Here is an 18,909-nt window from a genome sequence, read left to right as displayed (position 1 = left end):
AAAAAGCTGTCTTCCAGAGTGGTCGTCACCTTTTATATGATAGGAATAGTGTGGAAGAGAGGTAACTTTTCCGGGAACTACTTTTCGGGGACCGTTCGTTAATTAATTGCAGGTATCGACAGTTGGTCTATGAGGCGATGAGCCGTTCGCAGATGGTTCTCTTAAACCGGATAATTTCCTTACTGAAGTCTCGCGCCGACACACGTGCGTCTGGACTTGCGCCGGTACACGTGTGTCTGGACTCGCGGCTCCTGTGAGGGTATTTACCCGGGGATGATCCGGCACAGCTGTATCATTTCTCTTCCTGGAAGAGCGATATCCCAAACTGACACCGCGAAACTACAGTTACGCGCGACCGAATTTGTTGCGATGCGGCTTATTGTCTTTTAATTAAAAAATGATCATTAGAGATCAAGGGGTTTAATATCGGGATCTAATATCGCGCCTGCCCGGATACGTATGTCAAAACCCGCGGCTCCTGTGAGGGTATTTCCCCGGAGATGATCCGACGGAGCTGTATCATTTGTTTTTTCCTAATCCCTCACTGGGGCCCTACTGACCACACGCGACCGGATCGACGCGTCGCGTCACATTGTTCAACAATGAAAAAAAGATATCGCTATATTTCTTGGAATCAAGGAACCATGCAGTCTCTGGACGTAACACAAGCAATTTGATCACTAAACTGTTTCTTCTAATGAAAATATCATCATTGAGATTCCTACATACAATACAATACATATACAATAGATTATCTTCTTTTATATTATCCCAAATATTAATTAACATATGAGAATTAGTATGTATTAGTCATCAAGTTTAACGGCCGCTTTGACGGCCGCTGTCACGTATACGTGATTTTGCTCTCCAGCGGTAATCAACCATATTGTTTACGGCTTTGGTGCTACGACTCTGGCACTATATAAGTGTGAGTGAATACAACGCCACCAACAAAACCTCATTGAAATCGGTGATTAGAGACTGCCGAGACTTCCTCTTGTAAGATTAATTTAACATATTTATTGTTATAGATGAATTAGCTGCAATATTCGCTGCAATGTGTTAATAGCCATTTTTCAGTTCCGAATATTACATTGCAACAGACTCAGTTATTTCCCATACGGCACAAAATATTCGGAGAATATTCTAACAAGATGATTTCCATATATTCTGAGAACATTTGAAAAGAATACTCGTAAACAGTTCCACGAATGTTCTAAATGTTATTGGTATGTTATTTGGTAAGTACTCAGAATATTCTAATGATATTTCAATGAATATTCTTATAATATTTTATTTCGTTTGTTATGTATCTAAATATTCCTATAACGTCCTACGAACTTTTCTGTGTAAAAATAACATTAATCGACTTATCAGGTCACACTTTTTATTCATTCCGTATCGTGATGCATTTCGTAGTACATGATTTCGATGGGAATAGGTTTGTCGATCGAAATAATCCAATTTGTTCTAGAAAACATATATAGCAAAAGTTCGCAGGACGTCGTAGAAATATCTGGAAGACTCTGGACATCTTTGATATTGGTCAATATATTCTACGACTACGGGTACGTTCCACTTGACGCTCCCAACGATCGCGAGCGTTATTCTATCTTTATTCAATGTTCAGTGAGCAATAAAGACAGAATGACGTTCGCGATCGTTGGAAGCGTCAAGTGGAACGCACCCTACGTTTACGATTACAACTCAGTCCATAAACATACGCAAAATGTTCATAGAATATGCTACAGAATATTTATAGAACATTCAGAGAATGTGAGTTTTTGTCTACTTCAAATGTTCCATGGAAAGTTCACAGAAACTCTGAAGCATTATATGAGAATATTCTAAACATTCTCCGATATTATTCTATGAATGATCATAGAACGATCTTGTGCTGTATGGGTTAGTATTAAATAGTAAAAAGTATTACTGTCCCGAAAGCTGCCATTATATAACATATGGTAGGTTTGAGGATTAATGAAAATCATACACAATGTCTGCGTTATGAAAGTTAACAACTTTAATTTCATCCTTGTGTTATATGTATCTGTAATGGCTAATTGTTATATGAAGCCTAATTACGACGAAATGAACATTTATCAAGTAATTCCTTAAATTATTCCTTGCATTGATAATATCATCATTATAATTTCTATACGTATACAGGGTGTCTGGTAATCTCCGTGCAACCGATTAATGGCATATAGTTCAGGCCTAACTGAGTCGAAAAGTCCTCTACCATTTTGCAATTTGCGCAATAGTTAACGAGTTATTAATTGTTAAAAATCGCTGTATTAGTCCGGCCTACCGCCGAATGCAAGCGCGCGGCGAGCAGGCGTGTGGCGTGCGGCGTGCGGAGAGAAGGAATGGGAAGCGCGCTGGCAGAGACGGCGCGTAACGCCAGAGCCCCGCGCTAACATCTAATATGTGAACCTGGCAACCGACTTTTAAAACATTAATTTTTTAATACAGTAAATAGTAGCATTTCGTTTGTAGTTGTTTGTAGTGCTTTTCGTTTCGTTTGTAGGTGAACCGTTCAAACATTATTAACAATTAAACAAATTGCAAAAAGCCAACTTTGCCATTTGTTGAGATATCTGAAATCCGCTTGCGCAGTCTTCTTTAGAATCATTTGTGGTTGTTTGTAGTGCTTCGTTTAATTTGCAGTTTGTAGTTTGTAGTTTTTAGTTGAACCGTAAAGAAGACTGCGCAAGCGAATTTGAAATATCTCAATGTCAGGTGCGAGTCATTTAAAAATTTTTGTATTTTTAATTGATAAAACTACAAACGAAATTATTGTTACTGCAAACTACTACAAATGAAATGAGTAAGATAATAGTACAGATTCTAACCCAGGGATCTGAGGGGGGGCTGAGTCAGTGGGGGGAGGGGAGGTACGACGTCACACGGCGAGGGGGTCGCGGGGAGGGGGGACTGCTGACCTAACCCACACGCGACAGTATTTGCTGGCCCAACCCGCGGGAGGGGGTTTTCGCGGACCCAACCCGCAGGGATCGTGACAGTTTTTTGCTGACCTAACCCACAGGAGGGGGTGAGGGGGGAAGGATGCACGGCACGTGCGCGATGTAAGAGAAACCCCCATTGTACACAACATGTTTCACGGGTGACGTGATATCGCGGACCTAACTCGCGGGAGGGGAGGGAGGGCCGCAGGGACCGCGACATTTTCGCAGACTATTCGCGAACCCAACCCCATTGTACATAACATGTGTCGGGGTGGCGTGATGGAAAGTGCATGATAGCATTCGTTACTAAGGAACCAATATCCAGCATTTCGGCACTTCCGCTGACCTGGCTCGCGGGCGGGGAGGGGCATCCACGTGCGCGACGTAACCGATACCCTCTTCGCTGTACACGTCGCGACGTGTTTCGCGGGTGATAAAACGCGAGCGCCGACGTCTCAGGTCCAAGTGGACTGCTATGGGTTAGGCTCGTAAGTGTGCGCGAAGAGGAGGAAGGGGCGGGGGTTAAACGTGTATTTAAGGAGAAGAGCGAATGTTACAAACATTAGTTGTTCAGTGGAACGAGCACCATTAGATCTGAAGAGAAGAAGCTAGAAGGAACAATGTGGAGCAAGAGACACATGGAGCAGAATTGCGATACAGCAGGGAGGAGAAACCGAAGCTAGTAAGTATATTTAGCAATTGATATAAGCAACGGTGTGATGTCTAATATACCTATAATATTTCTCCGTAGTGCTAATTCCACACCGGCCGTCACTTCTAAAGCGCGTGATACTGCAGCATCGCAATCACAACGCCGACGACGATGCGTTCGTATTCTAGGAAGAAGGTACGCGCTGACGACGGAACACAAGTATTTGGAAGTTGGCATAAACGTGGAATATGGTCCGAGTTACATGGAGATTGCTGTGGGAGACAAACGAGGGAATGAATTGACCCTCGGAATGGAAACCTGGAAAGGCCTTGTGGAACATCAGCGTTTAATCCAGGAGTATTTTTCCAAAACTGATAAACGACCCGTAGATCCCATATATATCGGGCCGCTAACTGTAGAATTTATTAAGTTTAACGATACGAAGTGTGTTCGGTTCGAAGCAACAAACGTGCGATCAATAATGATGGAAGCTACACTAACAACTATGTTTAATCTCGATAAATGTATCGATTACATGTACAATTGGTTAGTAAGCTGCATCGACCATGTAGATGACAAGTACGAACAGTTCTGTAAGATCGCACGTAGCATTAATAATCCTAACGACATAACCGTTGCCATACAAAACAGCGAATACTTCGATGACAAGGAACTTATCGATTGTGAGTTGTTGGCATTAGCCTTTTGAAATACGTTGGTAATATGTAACAAATATATGCAATAAAAAAACAATTGCTCCTAAACGTTGTAGTGCACTTTTCTATAGTCCTCAGTTATTCGCATAGGTTAGATAAGTATCGTAGAAGGTATCAAATGACGCGATCACGAAGTAGTACATCATCACATTGAACCACGTGCAACTTAAGCTGCAAAATATGCGAGCGCATGCGATATAGCCTCACAAGATATTTTAGATGCGGTAAGGCAAATTTTCCAACATGTGTGTATTAGAGTGAGACAAAGATATAGGGTGGTAAATCATATAATGGGGAATGATATGCAATAGCATATCAGTATACGTGTCAGAAGTGCCGCATGTTACATCGGTCACGTTGAAGGAGTGGAAAGGCGAAAAATAGAGAACCTCACTCAACTAGAACAGAACATTGTGGCACAATCATCGCGTGTATCAAACTTGGGTGAATATTTCGCATGGACACAACAGTGTGATGACCTTATCGAGCAATTGGAAGAACACAATCGCGACGCCAAGCAGCTGCGACTCTCTATCGGAAACAAACAGTCCTTAGTAGCTCGAATCGCGCGGCTCGAGGGACTAAAGAAGCAATTAGAAAGACGCTTTATTCATATTGGTGGCGAGTATGCAGGGTAGAATAACGGTGTAGAAGAACTCTCTTGGCGAGAGATAGAAACCGCGTTCGAAAGCCGCATTTTAACCGGTGCTGTGATAAATTCCGGCTATATCGAACCATGGCGATTCCTGGAAGACGCTGGCATCATAGTGCTCGATCATGTGCAAAAGTTAATAAATGAACATGACAGTGTGAAATTGAATACCGTGTTCAATGGCGAGTTTGTGGCGGGTGAGAAGACCGCCAATAAAAGTATCAATACGAGAAACCGAGCACTCTTTCGTACGTCCAATCTGAAAGAATGGGTTGCACGATACGTTATCGAGCCCACCTTGGCGTCTCTTGAAGAGTTCCAGAAGCGCGACAGTGGATGGGCGTTGCCGCGTATACTGGACTTGACGGTTAACGTTAACAAATATAACCCTATGCACGCGGGATGTCACGTCAAATTACCGAAGGAAATTGTGATGAAGAAAGCAGTGGTAAACGTGCAAAGTAACGATGTCGCATGTTTTGCATGGTCAGTGGTTGCCGCTCTGTACCCGACAAAAAGACACGTAGAGCGGCAATCATCGTATCCCCATTATACCACAGTACTCAATCTCCAAGGCATAGAATTTCCCATGACATTGAAGCAAGTCAACAAGTTTGAAGAGCTCAACAATGTCTCAATCAACATATATTATATGAAGGAATGTGGGAAACAAAAAAATGAAAAAGAAGGATCATTAAGTATCGTTCCACTGTGTCTCACAAAACAAAAATATGAAAAAGAAGGATCATTAAGTATCGTTCCACTGCGTCTCACCGATAATAAGAAGGCCCGGCACATCAATCTATTGTACGTACCACAAGATAATGGCTTGGGCCACTTCACGTGGATCAAGAACCTGTCTCGGCTAGTCGGCATCCAACTTAGCAGCAATAAACGAAAAAAATATATTTGCGATCGGTAAGTACGTTGTATTATAATAAATACGCCGTCTTTTGACCAGAAGTAATAGATCTCTTCATTCATGCAGGTGTCTGCACTACTTCTCCTCCAACGGGAGATTGGAGGCCCACTCCGTAGATTGCACAAAACTAAACGATTGTGCCATCGTTTTACCAAACAAGGACGACAAGTGGCTGCGTTTCGGCAACCACAGCAGGAAGGAGCGGATGCCGTTCGTCGTATACGCCGACTTGGAGTGTGCATTGGAGAAGAGAGGAGCGGAAAAATCCGGCACATACCCATATCACCATCACAAGGCATATAGTGCTGCGTACTACGTGCGGTGTTCATACGACAACTCATCATCCGCGTATCGATACCGTCGTGGCACCGACTGCATTTCGTGGTTTGTCGAAGAACTGAAAGCTCTAGCGTTTCGCGTAAAAGCAATTCTAACCGCTAATGTGCCCATGGAAAATCTAACGAGAGAACAGGAAGTAGCATACCATAGCGCGACGCATTGTCATATCTGCGAAGAGCCACTCGCGCAAGACGAGACGCGAGTACGCGATCATTGCCATCTGACCGGTCGGTACAGAGGTCCTGCGCATTCAAATTGTAATCTAAATTATAAAGATTCCTACACTATTCCGATAGTATTTCACAATTTATCCGGCTACGATTCACATTTTATAATCAAAGAATTAGCTAATAATTTCAAGGGCACAATTGATCTACTACCGATTACAAAAGAAAAGTACATTTCGTTTACCAAAAATGTTAACGAGGCAGATGTATCATTTCGGAACCATGTGAAATTGCGCTTTATTGATTCGTTACGATTTTTGAGTAGTAGTCTGGATAAATTGGCATCGTTTCTTAGCAAAGACAAACTCAAAATTTTACGATCAGAATTCTCTAATTTATCAATCGAGGATTTCGACCTATTGACACGAAAGGGAATCTTCCCGTACGAGTACGTGGATTGCGTCGAAAAGTTGCAAGATACCCGTTTACCAGCGCGAGAATCATTCTACAGTTCCTTAACGGGTGACACGATATCCGAGAGCGATTACGCGCACGCCGAGAACATCTGACAGCGGTTCGCTATTCAAACGTTAGGCGAATACAGTGACCCGTATTTGAAAACTGACGTGTTATTATTCGCCGATATTTTTGAAAATTTTCGCGACAGTTGTATCACGAGCTATGGTCTCGATGCGGCATATTACTATACGCTACCGGGTTTCACGTGGGACGCGATGCTCAAGCATACGCGTATAAATTTCGAACTGCTCACCGATATCGATATGGTTATGTTCATAGAACGTGGCATACGCGGCGGCCTAAGTCAGTGTTCAAACAGGTACGCCCGTGCCAACAATAAATACATGGAGTCGTACGATCCATCGAAACCATCGTCGTACTTGACGTACTTTGACGTTAATAATTTATACGGTTGGGCAATGTCTCAACCTCTGCTCTATGCAGATTTTCAAAGGGTCGACGACGTCTCGGACTTCGACGTGAACGTTATTGCTCCTGATTCGTCCACCGGTTACATTCTCGAGGTCGATCTCGAATATCCACAGCATCTGCACGATGCGCACACTGACCTACCATTCTGTCCTACGCACGATAAGCCGCCGGGCAAGCGGCAGGACAAGTTGCTCGCAACGTTATATGATAAGGAACGTTACGTGATACACTATCGCAACCTGCAGCAGTGTACGCGTCACGGCCTGCGGATAACAAAAATTCATCGCGTATTACAATTCGCGCAATCCGCATGGCTTCGTAGGTACATTGAACTCAATACACAATTTCGAATGCGCGCGACCAACGATTTCGAAAAAAATTTGTACAAATTAATGAACAATGCGGTATTTGGAAAAACTATGGAAAATGTACGCAATCATATGGATGTAAAGCTTGTAACGAAATGGAACGGAAGGTACGGTGCGGAAGCACTGATCGCTAAACCAAATTTCCATAGCCGGAGCGTCTTTTCGGCAAACCTGGCTGCAATTGAACTGTGCAAACTCCAGGCGAAATTCAACAAACCAATCTACGTGGGTATGTGCATACTCGACATATCCAAGACGTGTTTGTACGAATTTCATCACGAGTATATGGTACCTCTTTATCGCGACAAATGCAACATCATGTAGACGGATACGGATAGTTTACTTTATCATATCAAGTGCGACGACGTATGCGAGCAAATGAAACATAATGTTGCGAGATTCGATACGAGCGATTATGAGGTCGATAATGCGTATGGAATGACACTCACAAATAAAAAGGTACCCGATTTGATGAAGGACGAAAACAACGGCGCGATAATGGCAGAGTTCGTCGGACTTAGAGCGAAGATGTACGCTGTGAGAGTGGTCGGTAGGAAAGACACCAAAAAAGCGAAAGGTATCAAGGATAATGTCGTATCGAAAGCGATAACATTTGAAGACTACACGCGGTGTCTGAAAGATCATACGGAAGTGACGCGACGCCAATCATGCATAAAATCAAAATTGCATGAGGTGTACACTGTGTCAGAGCCGAAAATCGCTCTAAGTCCGTACGATGATAAGCGTTATGTTATAAACGGTTCTAACGACACGTTACCATGGGGACATTATCGGATACCATTGTAAATAGGAAATAAAGGTTTTGTAATTATATTGTTATATAATATTTCATGTCATGTCATATTATATTGTCATATAATATTGTAAATACTTTATTACAATAGGAAATACATTTCTAAACTACATTGTCCTTGTGTATCCATGAATTGTACGAATCATCGAATCCCAGCCATTTTACGTAAACCTCGGCACCTTTCCTGCGTAGCACCTTTTCCACGAGATATATGTCCGGATTAGCAACGAGATGCAATTCGTGTTCGTAGAATCCTCCGGCGATTGGCTCGCCGCGCGAATCCTCGATGAGATAGGTCACGGGATTAGTCGTCTGCACCTTGATGATTCTGAATACCTCGGTCGTCCAGTTTGGCGTGTAGCCCTTATCGAAGACCGTCTTATACTTGCTGACGCGTACCGGATCACTTACTGTGAATCGCGCCGGGGCTGCAATCTTTACGTTGCTGTACACCGTGGCTAAGAGTTTATCCGCGATCTTGGCCGTTACATCGATGGGTCGCATACCGATCGTCCGATGTTTTCGCGCGTTATACTTTGCAACGAGCTGCTGTAGTTCGTCGATCCATCTATAGTTTTCATTGAGCGTAAACATTTTTCACATGTCGTTCTTTAGTGTACGAGTGAACCGTTTCACGACCGAGGCTTTCATGGGTGAATACGTAGAATAGTGATTGATATCATGTTTCATTAGGAGCCGCTGCACGTCAGCATTGTAGAATTCCTTTCCTCTGTCAGGATGCAAATTGTTTGGACACCTTCCATCCTTTCGAAATAGCTTTGCAAACGCATCGGCTGTCTCGCTCCCGCATTTACTCTTGAGCGGTACGGCCCATGCATACTTGCTCAACACGTCTATAATTGTGTGTATATAATTGTAGCCTTTGTTGAAACGTGAGTACGGACGCATCTCCACTATGTAAGCTTGCCACAGGTCATCGTACCCGCGGACTATGACGCGTCTTCGTGGAAAAGTTCTTCTCGCATGCAGTTCCTCGACGAGTCGCCGTTTCTCGGAACTGACGATCTTTTTACGTCCATCGGATTTTCGCGATCGCATGTTTTGGCGATACAATCAACGACTGTTAGACGTGTAGTTATATGTCTCAAAACTGTTTGTAAACGTTCGACGCCTTTCCAGAGCCGTTCTTGCCCCGTTCGTCACTGTTTCAGACCCTTTCTTGAATCGTTCTTGCCACGTTCGTCGCTGTTCCAGTCCCGTTCATCGCCGTTCCAGACCCTTTCTTGAGCCGTTCTTGCCACGTTCGTCGCTGTTCCAGACCCTTTCTTGAATCGTTCTTGCCACGTTCGTCGCTGTTCCAGTCCCGTTCATCGCCGTTCTAGACCCTTTCTTGAGCCGTTCTTGCCACGTTCGTCGCTGTTCCCGTCCCGTTCGTCGCCGTTCCAGACCCGTTCTTAAGTCGTTCGTGAGCCGTTCGACACTGTTCGTTGGCCGTTCGTTGCCGTTCTATTAGTCGTTTCCGATGCAGCAGTAGTCGAAGCTCCTTTATCGTAGCCCATAACGCTTGCGTGTCCTTCTCGAACGCAATACTCAGCTTCCTCTCAAATTCTGCATGTTGATTCCACGACATTTTAACGTACTGTTCCACGTATAGTTTGTTGACAGCGTCGGTATCAGCCTCGGTATCAGCCTCGGGCTGCGCTACACGACGAATTTTGCGCGACTGTGCGTCAAAATCAGCAGCGTGGCGACACAATGCGTTTGCACGTACGTAGTTTCTCACTACTCCACTGAACTGATAATACGGATTGTTCATCGGTGCCTCCCTCCCTTCGTTCAAGTAATACACCAAACTTGTTGATTGGCATGTTGGTGCACACGATTGACTGATTCGTTTCATTGATGTACCATTTAATTTATAATGAGACCTGCCTCGCGAAGTTCTTCGATAATCGACAGAATCTTATTATCGTGGGCGTTATTTCCCGCTTGGTGCGAAACTTCGAGCAATCGCAGACGATCAACCAGTTCGTTGGGATCGTTCCAGTCCACGTAATCGATCATATTGTCGTTTAGTGTCACATTGTCGTTTAATGTCACAGCGCGAGGTACTCCTCTTCCAGATCGCTTCTTAGGTACGATTGGCAGTAACGGTGTGATTACGCGGTTGTACAGGGTGTCCCATGGGAAGTTGCTGAAAGTAAACGATTGGTTCTCCCCTCCATGACTTCAGAAAGGGTCTTATGGTTAACGGTCGTTCATCTGAGTGTCCGCAGTTTTATTCTGGTTGTGGTAGATGCAAGTCCGTGCGCGTCAAAATGAGTAATCTGACGACGGAAGAAAAGATTTATCTTGTCGAGTGCTTCTTTTCCAGAGGAAAAGTTTATAGCAATGCTTACAGGGGGTTTCGTACTAAATACGGAACACATAAAGTTAAGAGCGAAAACACGCTGAAAAGGGTAGAATTTATTATTTCTTTAAACGTATGCGTTACGTCACTCCATTTTTTGGCAATAAATCTGCATTAAAATAATGGTTTGCGTTATTTTTATCAGAATTATCGATAATTTTATGCAGTATGGAACTATCCAAGACCGTAGACATGATCTGCCAGGTCCTTCTGTGTCTGTAGCTGCAGAAGAAAACATTGAAGATATTAAGAAGTATTTTGAAGAGAATCCATATTCTTCCATTCTGAAAGCTGCCCAAGTTCTTGAAATATCCAAAACAACGTTACACAGGATTTTAAAACATTTCCTGAAAATGCATCCCTATAAAATAACATCGCATCAATTGCTAACCAAACGCGCTATGACGAAACGTGTGGAATTCTGCAAGACGATAAATGGAATGTTTGAAGATGGAGAACTTGATGCAAAATTGATAATTTACACGGACGAAGCACATTTCTGGCTAAATGGTTATGTTAATAAACAAAATTATAGATTTTGGGGGTCGGAAAATCCCAACGTTTCCCTGGCTAAACCTTTACATCCACAGAAAATAACAGCATGGGCTGCGATCTCGGTAAAAGGAATTTATCTGCAATTCTTCGAATCAACAGTCACTGATGAAAGTTACAAGCAGCTTCTCGAAACACAATTCTTCCCTCATGCAAAAAAAGGAGGCCTGGTTAGAGGATTTCATTTCATGCAGGATGGAGCGACACCACATCGAACCCAGGAGGTCTTCGAAACAATCCATAAAGTTTATGGCAATTGAGTCATCGGTCTGGGATACTCCAAATTTGCCCAGGGGGGGGGGGGCTAGAATGGCCACCGTACTCGCCGGATTTAAATCCATGTGACTTCTTTCTTTGGGGATACATTAAGGACCATTGTTATGCCGGAAATCCAGAAACAGTGTCAGATTTAGTAGTAGCTATTAAAAAGGTCGTCAGCAACATTAAAGACGACATGTTAGAAAAAGTTTTCATAAGTTTTTGTAAAAGAATTAATTTTTGTACAAATTCAGATGGTGCACACTTTGAAAATATTTATCATTAGCTTACTTGATTATTAGCATATTTTTCATTAAGGGGGGATTCTCATGTAACGAGTCAAAAAATTCGATTTTTTTTGCTTAAATCAACTCTAATACATGTGGAAAATATGTTCCTAAAGTTACAAATCGATATTCGACCTCTACGTATAGTTATAGTCGAGTTTTCGACCGCGCGTTGAGTAGGTAGCTGGGAGCGCTCGGAGCGGAGACACGCGTCTCGTCTGCCCTCACTCATACACTCGTACATAACAAACAGCTTCGCAGGTATACGTCTAACGGTTTTCTTTTGTTGGGATATACCTTCGCGTACTTGTATAGCTGAGGCAGGAAATTTTTACGAGAGCTTCAATTCGTGTGTTTGGCGTTTGGCTCCGAAATATTTATATTGTGGCATCCGAACAGTAGAAATAGCCGCATATATTGCTGCAGGATTATTCAACGAAGGCTATTTCGCCGTTTTAAAAATTATGGACAGATTAGAACTAAAGATCGGTACCCATTGTAAGGAGTATGCAGACTCGTATGACGCCACGCGAATACGGCAACAGGAGCGACAAAGCCTCAGTAGCTCGAAAGAAGCTCGAACTGCTCGCAAAGAACTGAATTTACAACAGCAGCAATTATACGAGGATGCAGAAGGCCTACTACATGGCCCTGGAATCGCCAATTAGGACTGTAAGTATTGAAAAGCATTACTTTTTATAACCGAAAACTTTAAACGCGTTTTTCTCGAAATCACTTTTTTCAAACTGGTGTGCAGGATAACTAAAAAAATATTAGACCGATTGGGCTCTTTCGGGGCTCTACATGTAGACAATTATATTGTTCATCGTATGAACCTCAAAAGCAACACAAATTTTTAAAGTAAATAATGTTTATTTCACAATAACAATGAAAATTTTAATGAAAAAACAGCATTTTTTTTTCAAATGTCGCCATTCTTTTCAATTTGGTTTTTTTTCTTGCTTCATGAGGTTCAAACGATGCGTAATGATCTATAATTAATAAATATTGTTGAATATTCTGTTTCAGACCATTACAGCGGATGCTAGACTGCACACCGTTTGACGCCTGCGACGCCGAAGCCGCTGAAGGAGGCGTCCATACCTATATCTATATATATGTTTTTTTAACCAAAAAAATATTTTTATATTCTCTTTACATGTATTGATGTACTATTAAAGTTTGAGATCCTTTGACTAAATACGTTCTTGAAAAAAAATTCCGAAAAATCTGCTTCTTTTTGGCTCTTTACATGAGAATCCCCCCTTAATAAAATAAACTGATATACAAACATTTTGCTAAATTTTATTTATACCCATTCAAAACTGCAGACTTTCCTCTTTCCAACGCAATTTTTGTTTTTTCAATAACTGCATACGTTTAAAAATTACAGCTGATTAGTTTCAGCAACTTCCCATGAGATACCCTATACTTGTAACCCTTGTTGCTCTTTACTTGACCATACGCGATGTGTTTGCGTCTATGCGCATTCGTCGTCAGCAGCATGCCCTTGTACGTTTGCAAATCATTAACCGTGTACATGGCTTTGTTAGGACATTTCATGAAGATCAGTTCGTAAAAACCGGGTGTACCAATGTATCGCACGCCGTCGACAAATATGTTATCACGGGTGTCCACGTCGAAACGTTTATTACCGAACATCATTCCATCCTGACCGAGATAAACGCCGTACACGTTATCTATGCCGCTCTCTCGATCACCGCTCAGGACAGGGCTTATGTATTGTTGTCCTAGCAGACCTAGCTGACTGTGCAGCATCTCTCGACCCTCCGGTGTTTGCAGCGTGTAATGAACGGAAGTTCGTAGCGATTCGCTCCTGGTTTCGAAATTTTCATCGGAAGAGATTTCGATCGTGGACCGTTCAAACGGTTGCGGCGCTACTTTCATCGGGGTAAAGGTTGTCATGTTGAATGGAACTCGTTTTCGCTTGGGCGATGACGTTCTCGGTGATGCGCCCAACGAGAGTTTCCTCTTATTATTATGTACCACATTAATCTCACTCTGCGGGGATAATGTTTCACTCTCTGTGTCTTCGGTATTGCTCATCGGTTCGTCTTTCTGTATTAGCGGGCTGGATGTATCGTCCGTGGTATTATCGACAAGCTTCTGCAGAGGCCCGATGATCGGTCTAAAGTGTCTCTCCAACGCGGCATCTTCCACCATCTTGCCAGTCTTTAGAGCGCGATGCTTCTTGCGGATCGAATCACTGGTTTTCGCAATTTTCTTCACCATCCTCTCGCGCGCTTGAATATCTGTATTGCCAGTGAACGTCGCCATGTCGTAACGGGGTACGGACGGTTCACCGAACACGTATTAACGGTGACTAACCACTTTATGGGGTATCGCAAACTCATTAAATCCGTTTCTATACCGCCCATTAGTGATCGCGCTGTCCTTGTCTATCGCTACGAAACCGTATTTGCGTTGCCAACAACTGCGACACAATACGCAAAAATCATCGTACGACATGTCGGTATTCACGTGATCGTTGTGCACGTGTTTCAAGTTGGCACCATCCTGTTTAAACAAGATCAGCAGGTTCGCTTTGTCGCGTATAAGATGCTTGGGTATCTTTGCATACGTCTGACAGAGATAGAAACAGTCGACGTTCGAGTGTCGCCCCATCGCAAAGTATTCTCTCACCGTATTCTGCTTATCGCATGCCACGTCATCAAAGACGAAGATCGAGTTTGGACGCGCCTCGCTCGGTGGAATAACGTCACTGTTATTAGAAAACGTGAAATAGCCAATTTCTTCAATCGGCGACAATACATTTTCCAAGTACCGATATTTGGGCTGTTGCAACGATTTCGAGTACACGTACACGTTCTCGAAACGTACACCGTGCGGACTTTCCAACAGACTTATCAGCACGTTGGTCTTGCCACTTCGAGGGCCCACAAACAATCGCGCGTATCGTGTGTGGCAACAGTTTTCCATGTCTGCGTACCTCCTTCTCCGATAGTACCCGCGTTCTATCGTCCAAATTTTTGATGCGTATCGTCAACGGTTGTCGCACGAATCTCATATTTGCACTTACTAGGAGGAGGGGAGTCGAACGACTATTTATAGGTTGGCGGAATCGCGAAAGCCATCAGTATCACAATGTTTTTCACACTGTCATGTCCTTCCGATATTCGCGACTTAACCGCTGAACAGTTACAATTTGTGCCGAAGATCGTTCTGTTGCGAGAATGTGGGAACTATATCGACTACGTGTGGAACAAGCTTCCTGTACAAGCTCCCGCAGGAACCTGAGCTCGGTGAAAATAAATATCGGACGGACCGGTGTGTCGAAAAATAACGAATCAGGAAAAATAATAATCGTATAATGTATTTCGTAATTACATACGCAAGTCGGTATATTAAAACCAAAACAGAATCATTAAATGCTAAAGAAATCAAAAGATCACTAATCGTAAACTAAAAGAATAAGTAAATGTTCGTCAAAGACGTTGAAAAGTGAATAAACGCAATATAGTAAATGTATTTGAACGCAAAGATCAAACAATAAACGACTTTTCTGAAGCAGTTAGCGGCTCGAGTAACATTAACAAAAGAAATGTCGCAATAGTTTGATGAATCACATAAATCGTAAATCATATGAATTACATTGAACATATAAACCACATAAGCAATATAAACAACATAAATCAGATAATTCGCATAAGAAACATATCGTATCAATCTTATAAATTACGTGAATAACATATATCATAAGATAATATGTATCGGACGGATAATTAGCGAACGAAATAGTGTGCGTTATGAACGATACTCGAAAAGGTTGTGCGTATGAAAATGGCCGCGGTTCTGCGTTGTAAACGCAGTTCAATAAAGTACCGAATCAGTAAGTCGCGATCCTTTTTTTGAAGGATACGGATATGAAATAAAAGACATTTATACATAACATACGGATGGACTAAAATCGAGATGATCACCTCTCCGTAGTATACGGAGAGAACCGGTAAAGAAGTCACTTGCCCGTAGTATACGGGAAGACAAAGCACGTTATGGTCAATTTCCCGTAGTATACGGGGAAACCCGTTATAATGATTCTTACGAGTCCATGGATCGAACTCTCGGCTCGAAATCGATACCACAGCCTGAGAGATGAACTTGGATAACGATCGTTGGACGAAATAAAGCTCGGTCAGTAACGGATTACTTATCTTTGTGGTCCGCTGCAATGGCGGCATCGATCCGCAGGATCGATGGAAGAAATGGCTCAACCCTCGTTTTTCCGTCGCGAGGCGATCCTTGGTCAATTAAAATATCTCGTACGTCTCGTGCGGATATAACATCCGCTTCAGGATGCCTCATGGGTTCGGTTGCCCTCGAATAACTGCGACACACTCACAAGTAAACCTACGGAAGTGTCACTCTCCGATTTTTCTGAAATTTGGATATGTTATAATACATGAAAAACTAAGGGACACGTATTTTTTTTTAGCGGCGGAAAAACATATTTAGAGGGTGAAACGACCCCCCCAAAATGGGGGGTAAAATGGAAAAATTGCGATATCTTTGAGACCAGTGAAGCGATTTTAATGATTTTTGGTATGAAAGTATCTTTCGATAGAAGACGAAAATCGGCCTAGGTATGTTGGAAGGGGAGTGAAAATTAGGGGGTGAACTACCCCTAAAGTGACCAATTTCTTGCTGCAAAAAATCAGTTTTGATCTGATCGAAGTAAAATCTATTAAAACTTCAAGAGGAAAGCTAATTAAGGAACACGTACTTTTTTGTTTTGTTTTATATAAATATTTGGGGGGTAAACAATCCCTAAATTGACGCGTTCGTTTGGCATTGCGCATGAAACACCTTGTGAAACTATATTTTTTAACTGTTCGATCTTTTCAATATATTGGTTTTTTAAGTCGCTAAATCCGAATCTGAAATCAGATTTTCAAAATTCAATATGGCGGACGAAAACTCGAAAAATTACTTGAATAGACAGTAACTCGACATGCGACTTTCAAAATACAATAAAATCAACTTTTGACATTTATTGTTAGTTATGTGAAGTGAATTAAACATGTTAAAAATATTAATCGTTTATAACAAAATTGTTTAAACAATGTAGCTAAAAAATGAAATGAAAAATGATTAGAGTGAATCCCCTTGCCTCTCACTATTTTCTGTAAGTGTGTCAGAACATGATTCATTGTTAGAACGCTTATGTACAGGTAACGAAAGATTTTTTTTGTTATTTCAATTTTATTATTTTTTTTTGTCGTTTTAATTTTTTTTAATTTTTATTTCATTAATTTTTTTATTATTACTTTTATTTTATAAATGGCTGATTTAACAATTAAATCATTTTTTGAAAGTTTTGCATACATGATATTCGTTAAAAAAATGTATTGTACACAAAGATTTTTTGCACCAAGAACATCTTATTACTGCACACACATTGCAGAACCCGCAAAATGTCTCACAATTTTTAAAACAGAAATCAACAGGATTATCAAATTCCAACGGTTTTTCTTTTATATACCCACTTTTATACCACGAGTATTTAATAAGATTTTGAATTTTCACTCCCCTTCCAACATACCTAGGCCGATTTTCGTCTTCTATCGAAAGATACTTTCATACCAGAAATCATTAAAATCGCTTCACTGGTCTCAAAGATATTGCAATTTTTCCATTTTACCCCCCATTTTGGGGGATCGTTTCACCCCCTAAATATGTTTTTCCGCCGCTAAAAAAAATACTTGTCCCTTAGTTTTTCATGTATTATAACATATCCAAATTTCAGAAAAATCGGAGAGTAACACTTCCGTAGGTTTACTTGTCAGAGAGAAAACTGTGACACACTCAAAGAGAAAACGCGACACATACATACTCGAAGCGAGCTCACACGGATATGCGTACCACCAAGCAAGGCGCGGCACCGTTCGATCGTAGATCGTTATGAGAAGCGCTCGCCGGCGGGAAATCCCGTGGTACACGGGCGCCAGCGCCACCGTTCGTCGTGCGGAACGCCACCGCGTGTATGTCATGTCGATAACGCAGAGTCGTATCTATATTTTTCCCATGTTCATGACTCTCTTGCCTAAACACTTCCGAACCATATAAAGGCGGATTTGGAGGTGCAGACTTATCGCCGCTGTTACAAACATTACAATTAAACGTGGCAACAACCGCACATCGACGGTCCGGCACCGTTGATCAGGGATTGTTACGCATGCCAAAAACGGTAGTGAGAGGTGGAGGTTTGCTGAATCGTGCGATAAACGCGCTTCTCTTCGAACTGCACATTCCGGGCTATCAGTTTTGTGGACCTGGAACTCGTGTAGAAGAACGTCTAGCTAGAGGTGATCGAGGTATCAATCTCTTGGACGCGGCGTGTCGCGAGCACGATATAGCGTACCTACGTAGCAACGATCTTGACAACAAACACGCGGCGGATAAGATACTCGCCGAAAGGGCGCGAGAACGCATTTTCGTGAGGGATTCGACTCTGAGAGAGAGAGAGAGAGAGAGAGCTGCCGCTACAACAGTTTGGACAGCTATGGAAGCCAAGACCAAATTGAGCATGGGTATGAAGACGAAGAAAAAGATGAAGTCATCAGAAGAGTACCGAAGAAACGAGTGCTTCCGATAGCGAGACGCGGCGGTGTCCTGCCACTGCTGCCGTTGCTGGGAGTAATCGGATCGTTGGCTGCGGGGGCAGCGGGAGTCGCGAAAGCGGTGAATGACAACAAGGCCGCGCAGCATCAGCTGGATGAAATGCGCCGTCACAATCGCGCTATGGAAGGTCAGGGACTTTATCTCGCTCCGTACAAGCGTGGAAAGGGTATCTTGAAGAAGAAGAATGGTGGAAAAAAACGTCAAAAGACGATAAGAATGCCTACGGGTATA

General features: G+C 42.5%; 1 protein-coding gene across 1 annotated transcript; it reads right to left on the bottom strand.

Moving 5' to 3' along the window:
- Nucleotides 1–9,147: 9,147 nt before the first annotated feature.
- Nucleotides 9,148–9,609, bottom strand: LOC113561763. The gene has a single exon (XM_026968932.1). It carries the CDS (start codon nt 9,607–9,609, stop codon nt 9,148–9,150), a length of 462 nt encoding a protein of 153 aa, XP_026824733.1.
- Between the last annotated feature and the right edge of the window lie 9,300 nt (nt 9,610–18,909).

This window comes from Ooceraea biroi, chromosome 4 (assembly GCF_003672135.1).
Source record: "Ooceraea biroi isolate clonal line C1 chromosome 4, Obir_v5.4, whole genome shotgun sequence".
NCBI classification, from domain to species: Eukaryota; Metazoa; Arthropoda; class Insecta; order Hymenoptera; family Formicidae; genus Ooceraea; species Ooceraea biroi.
Note: the sequence above shows the minus strand (reverse complement) of the source record. Positions and strands in the feature narration are given on the sequence as shown.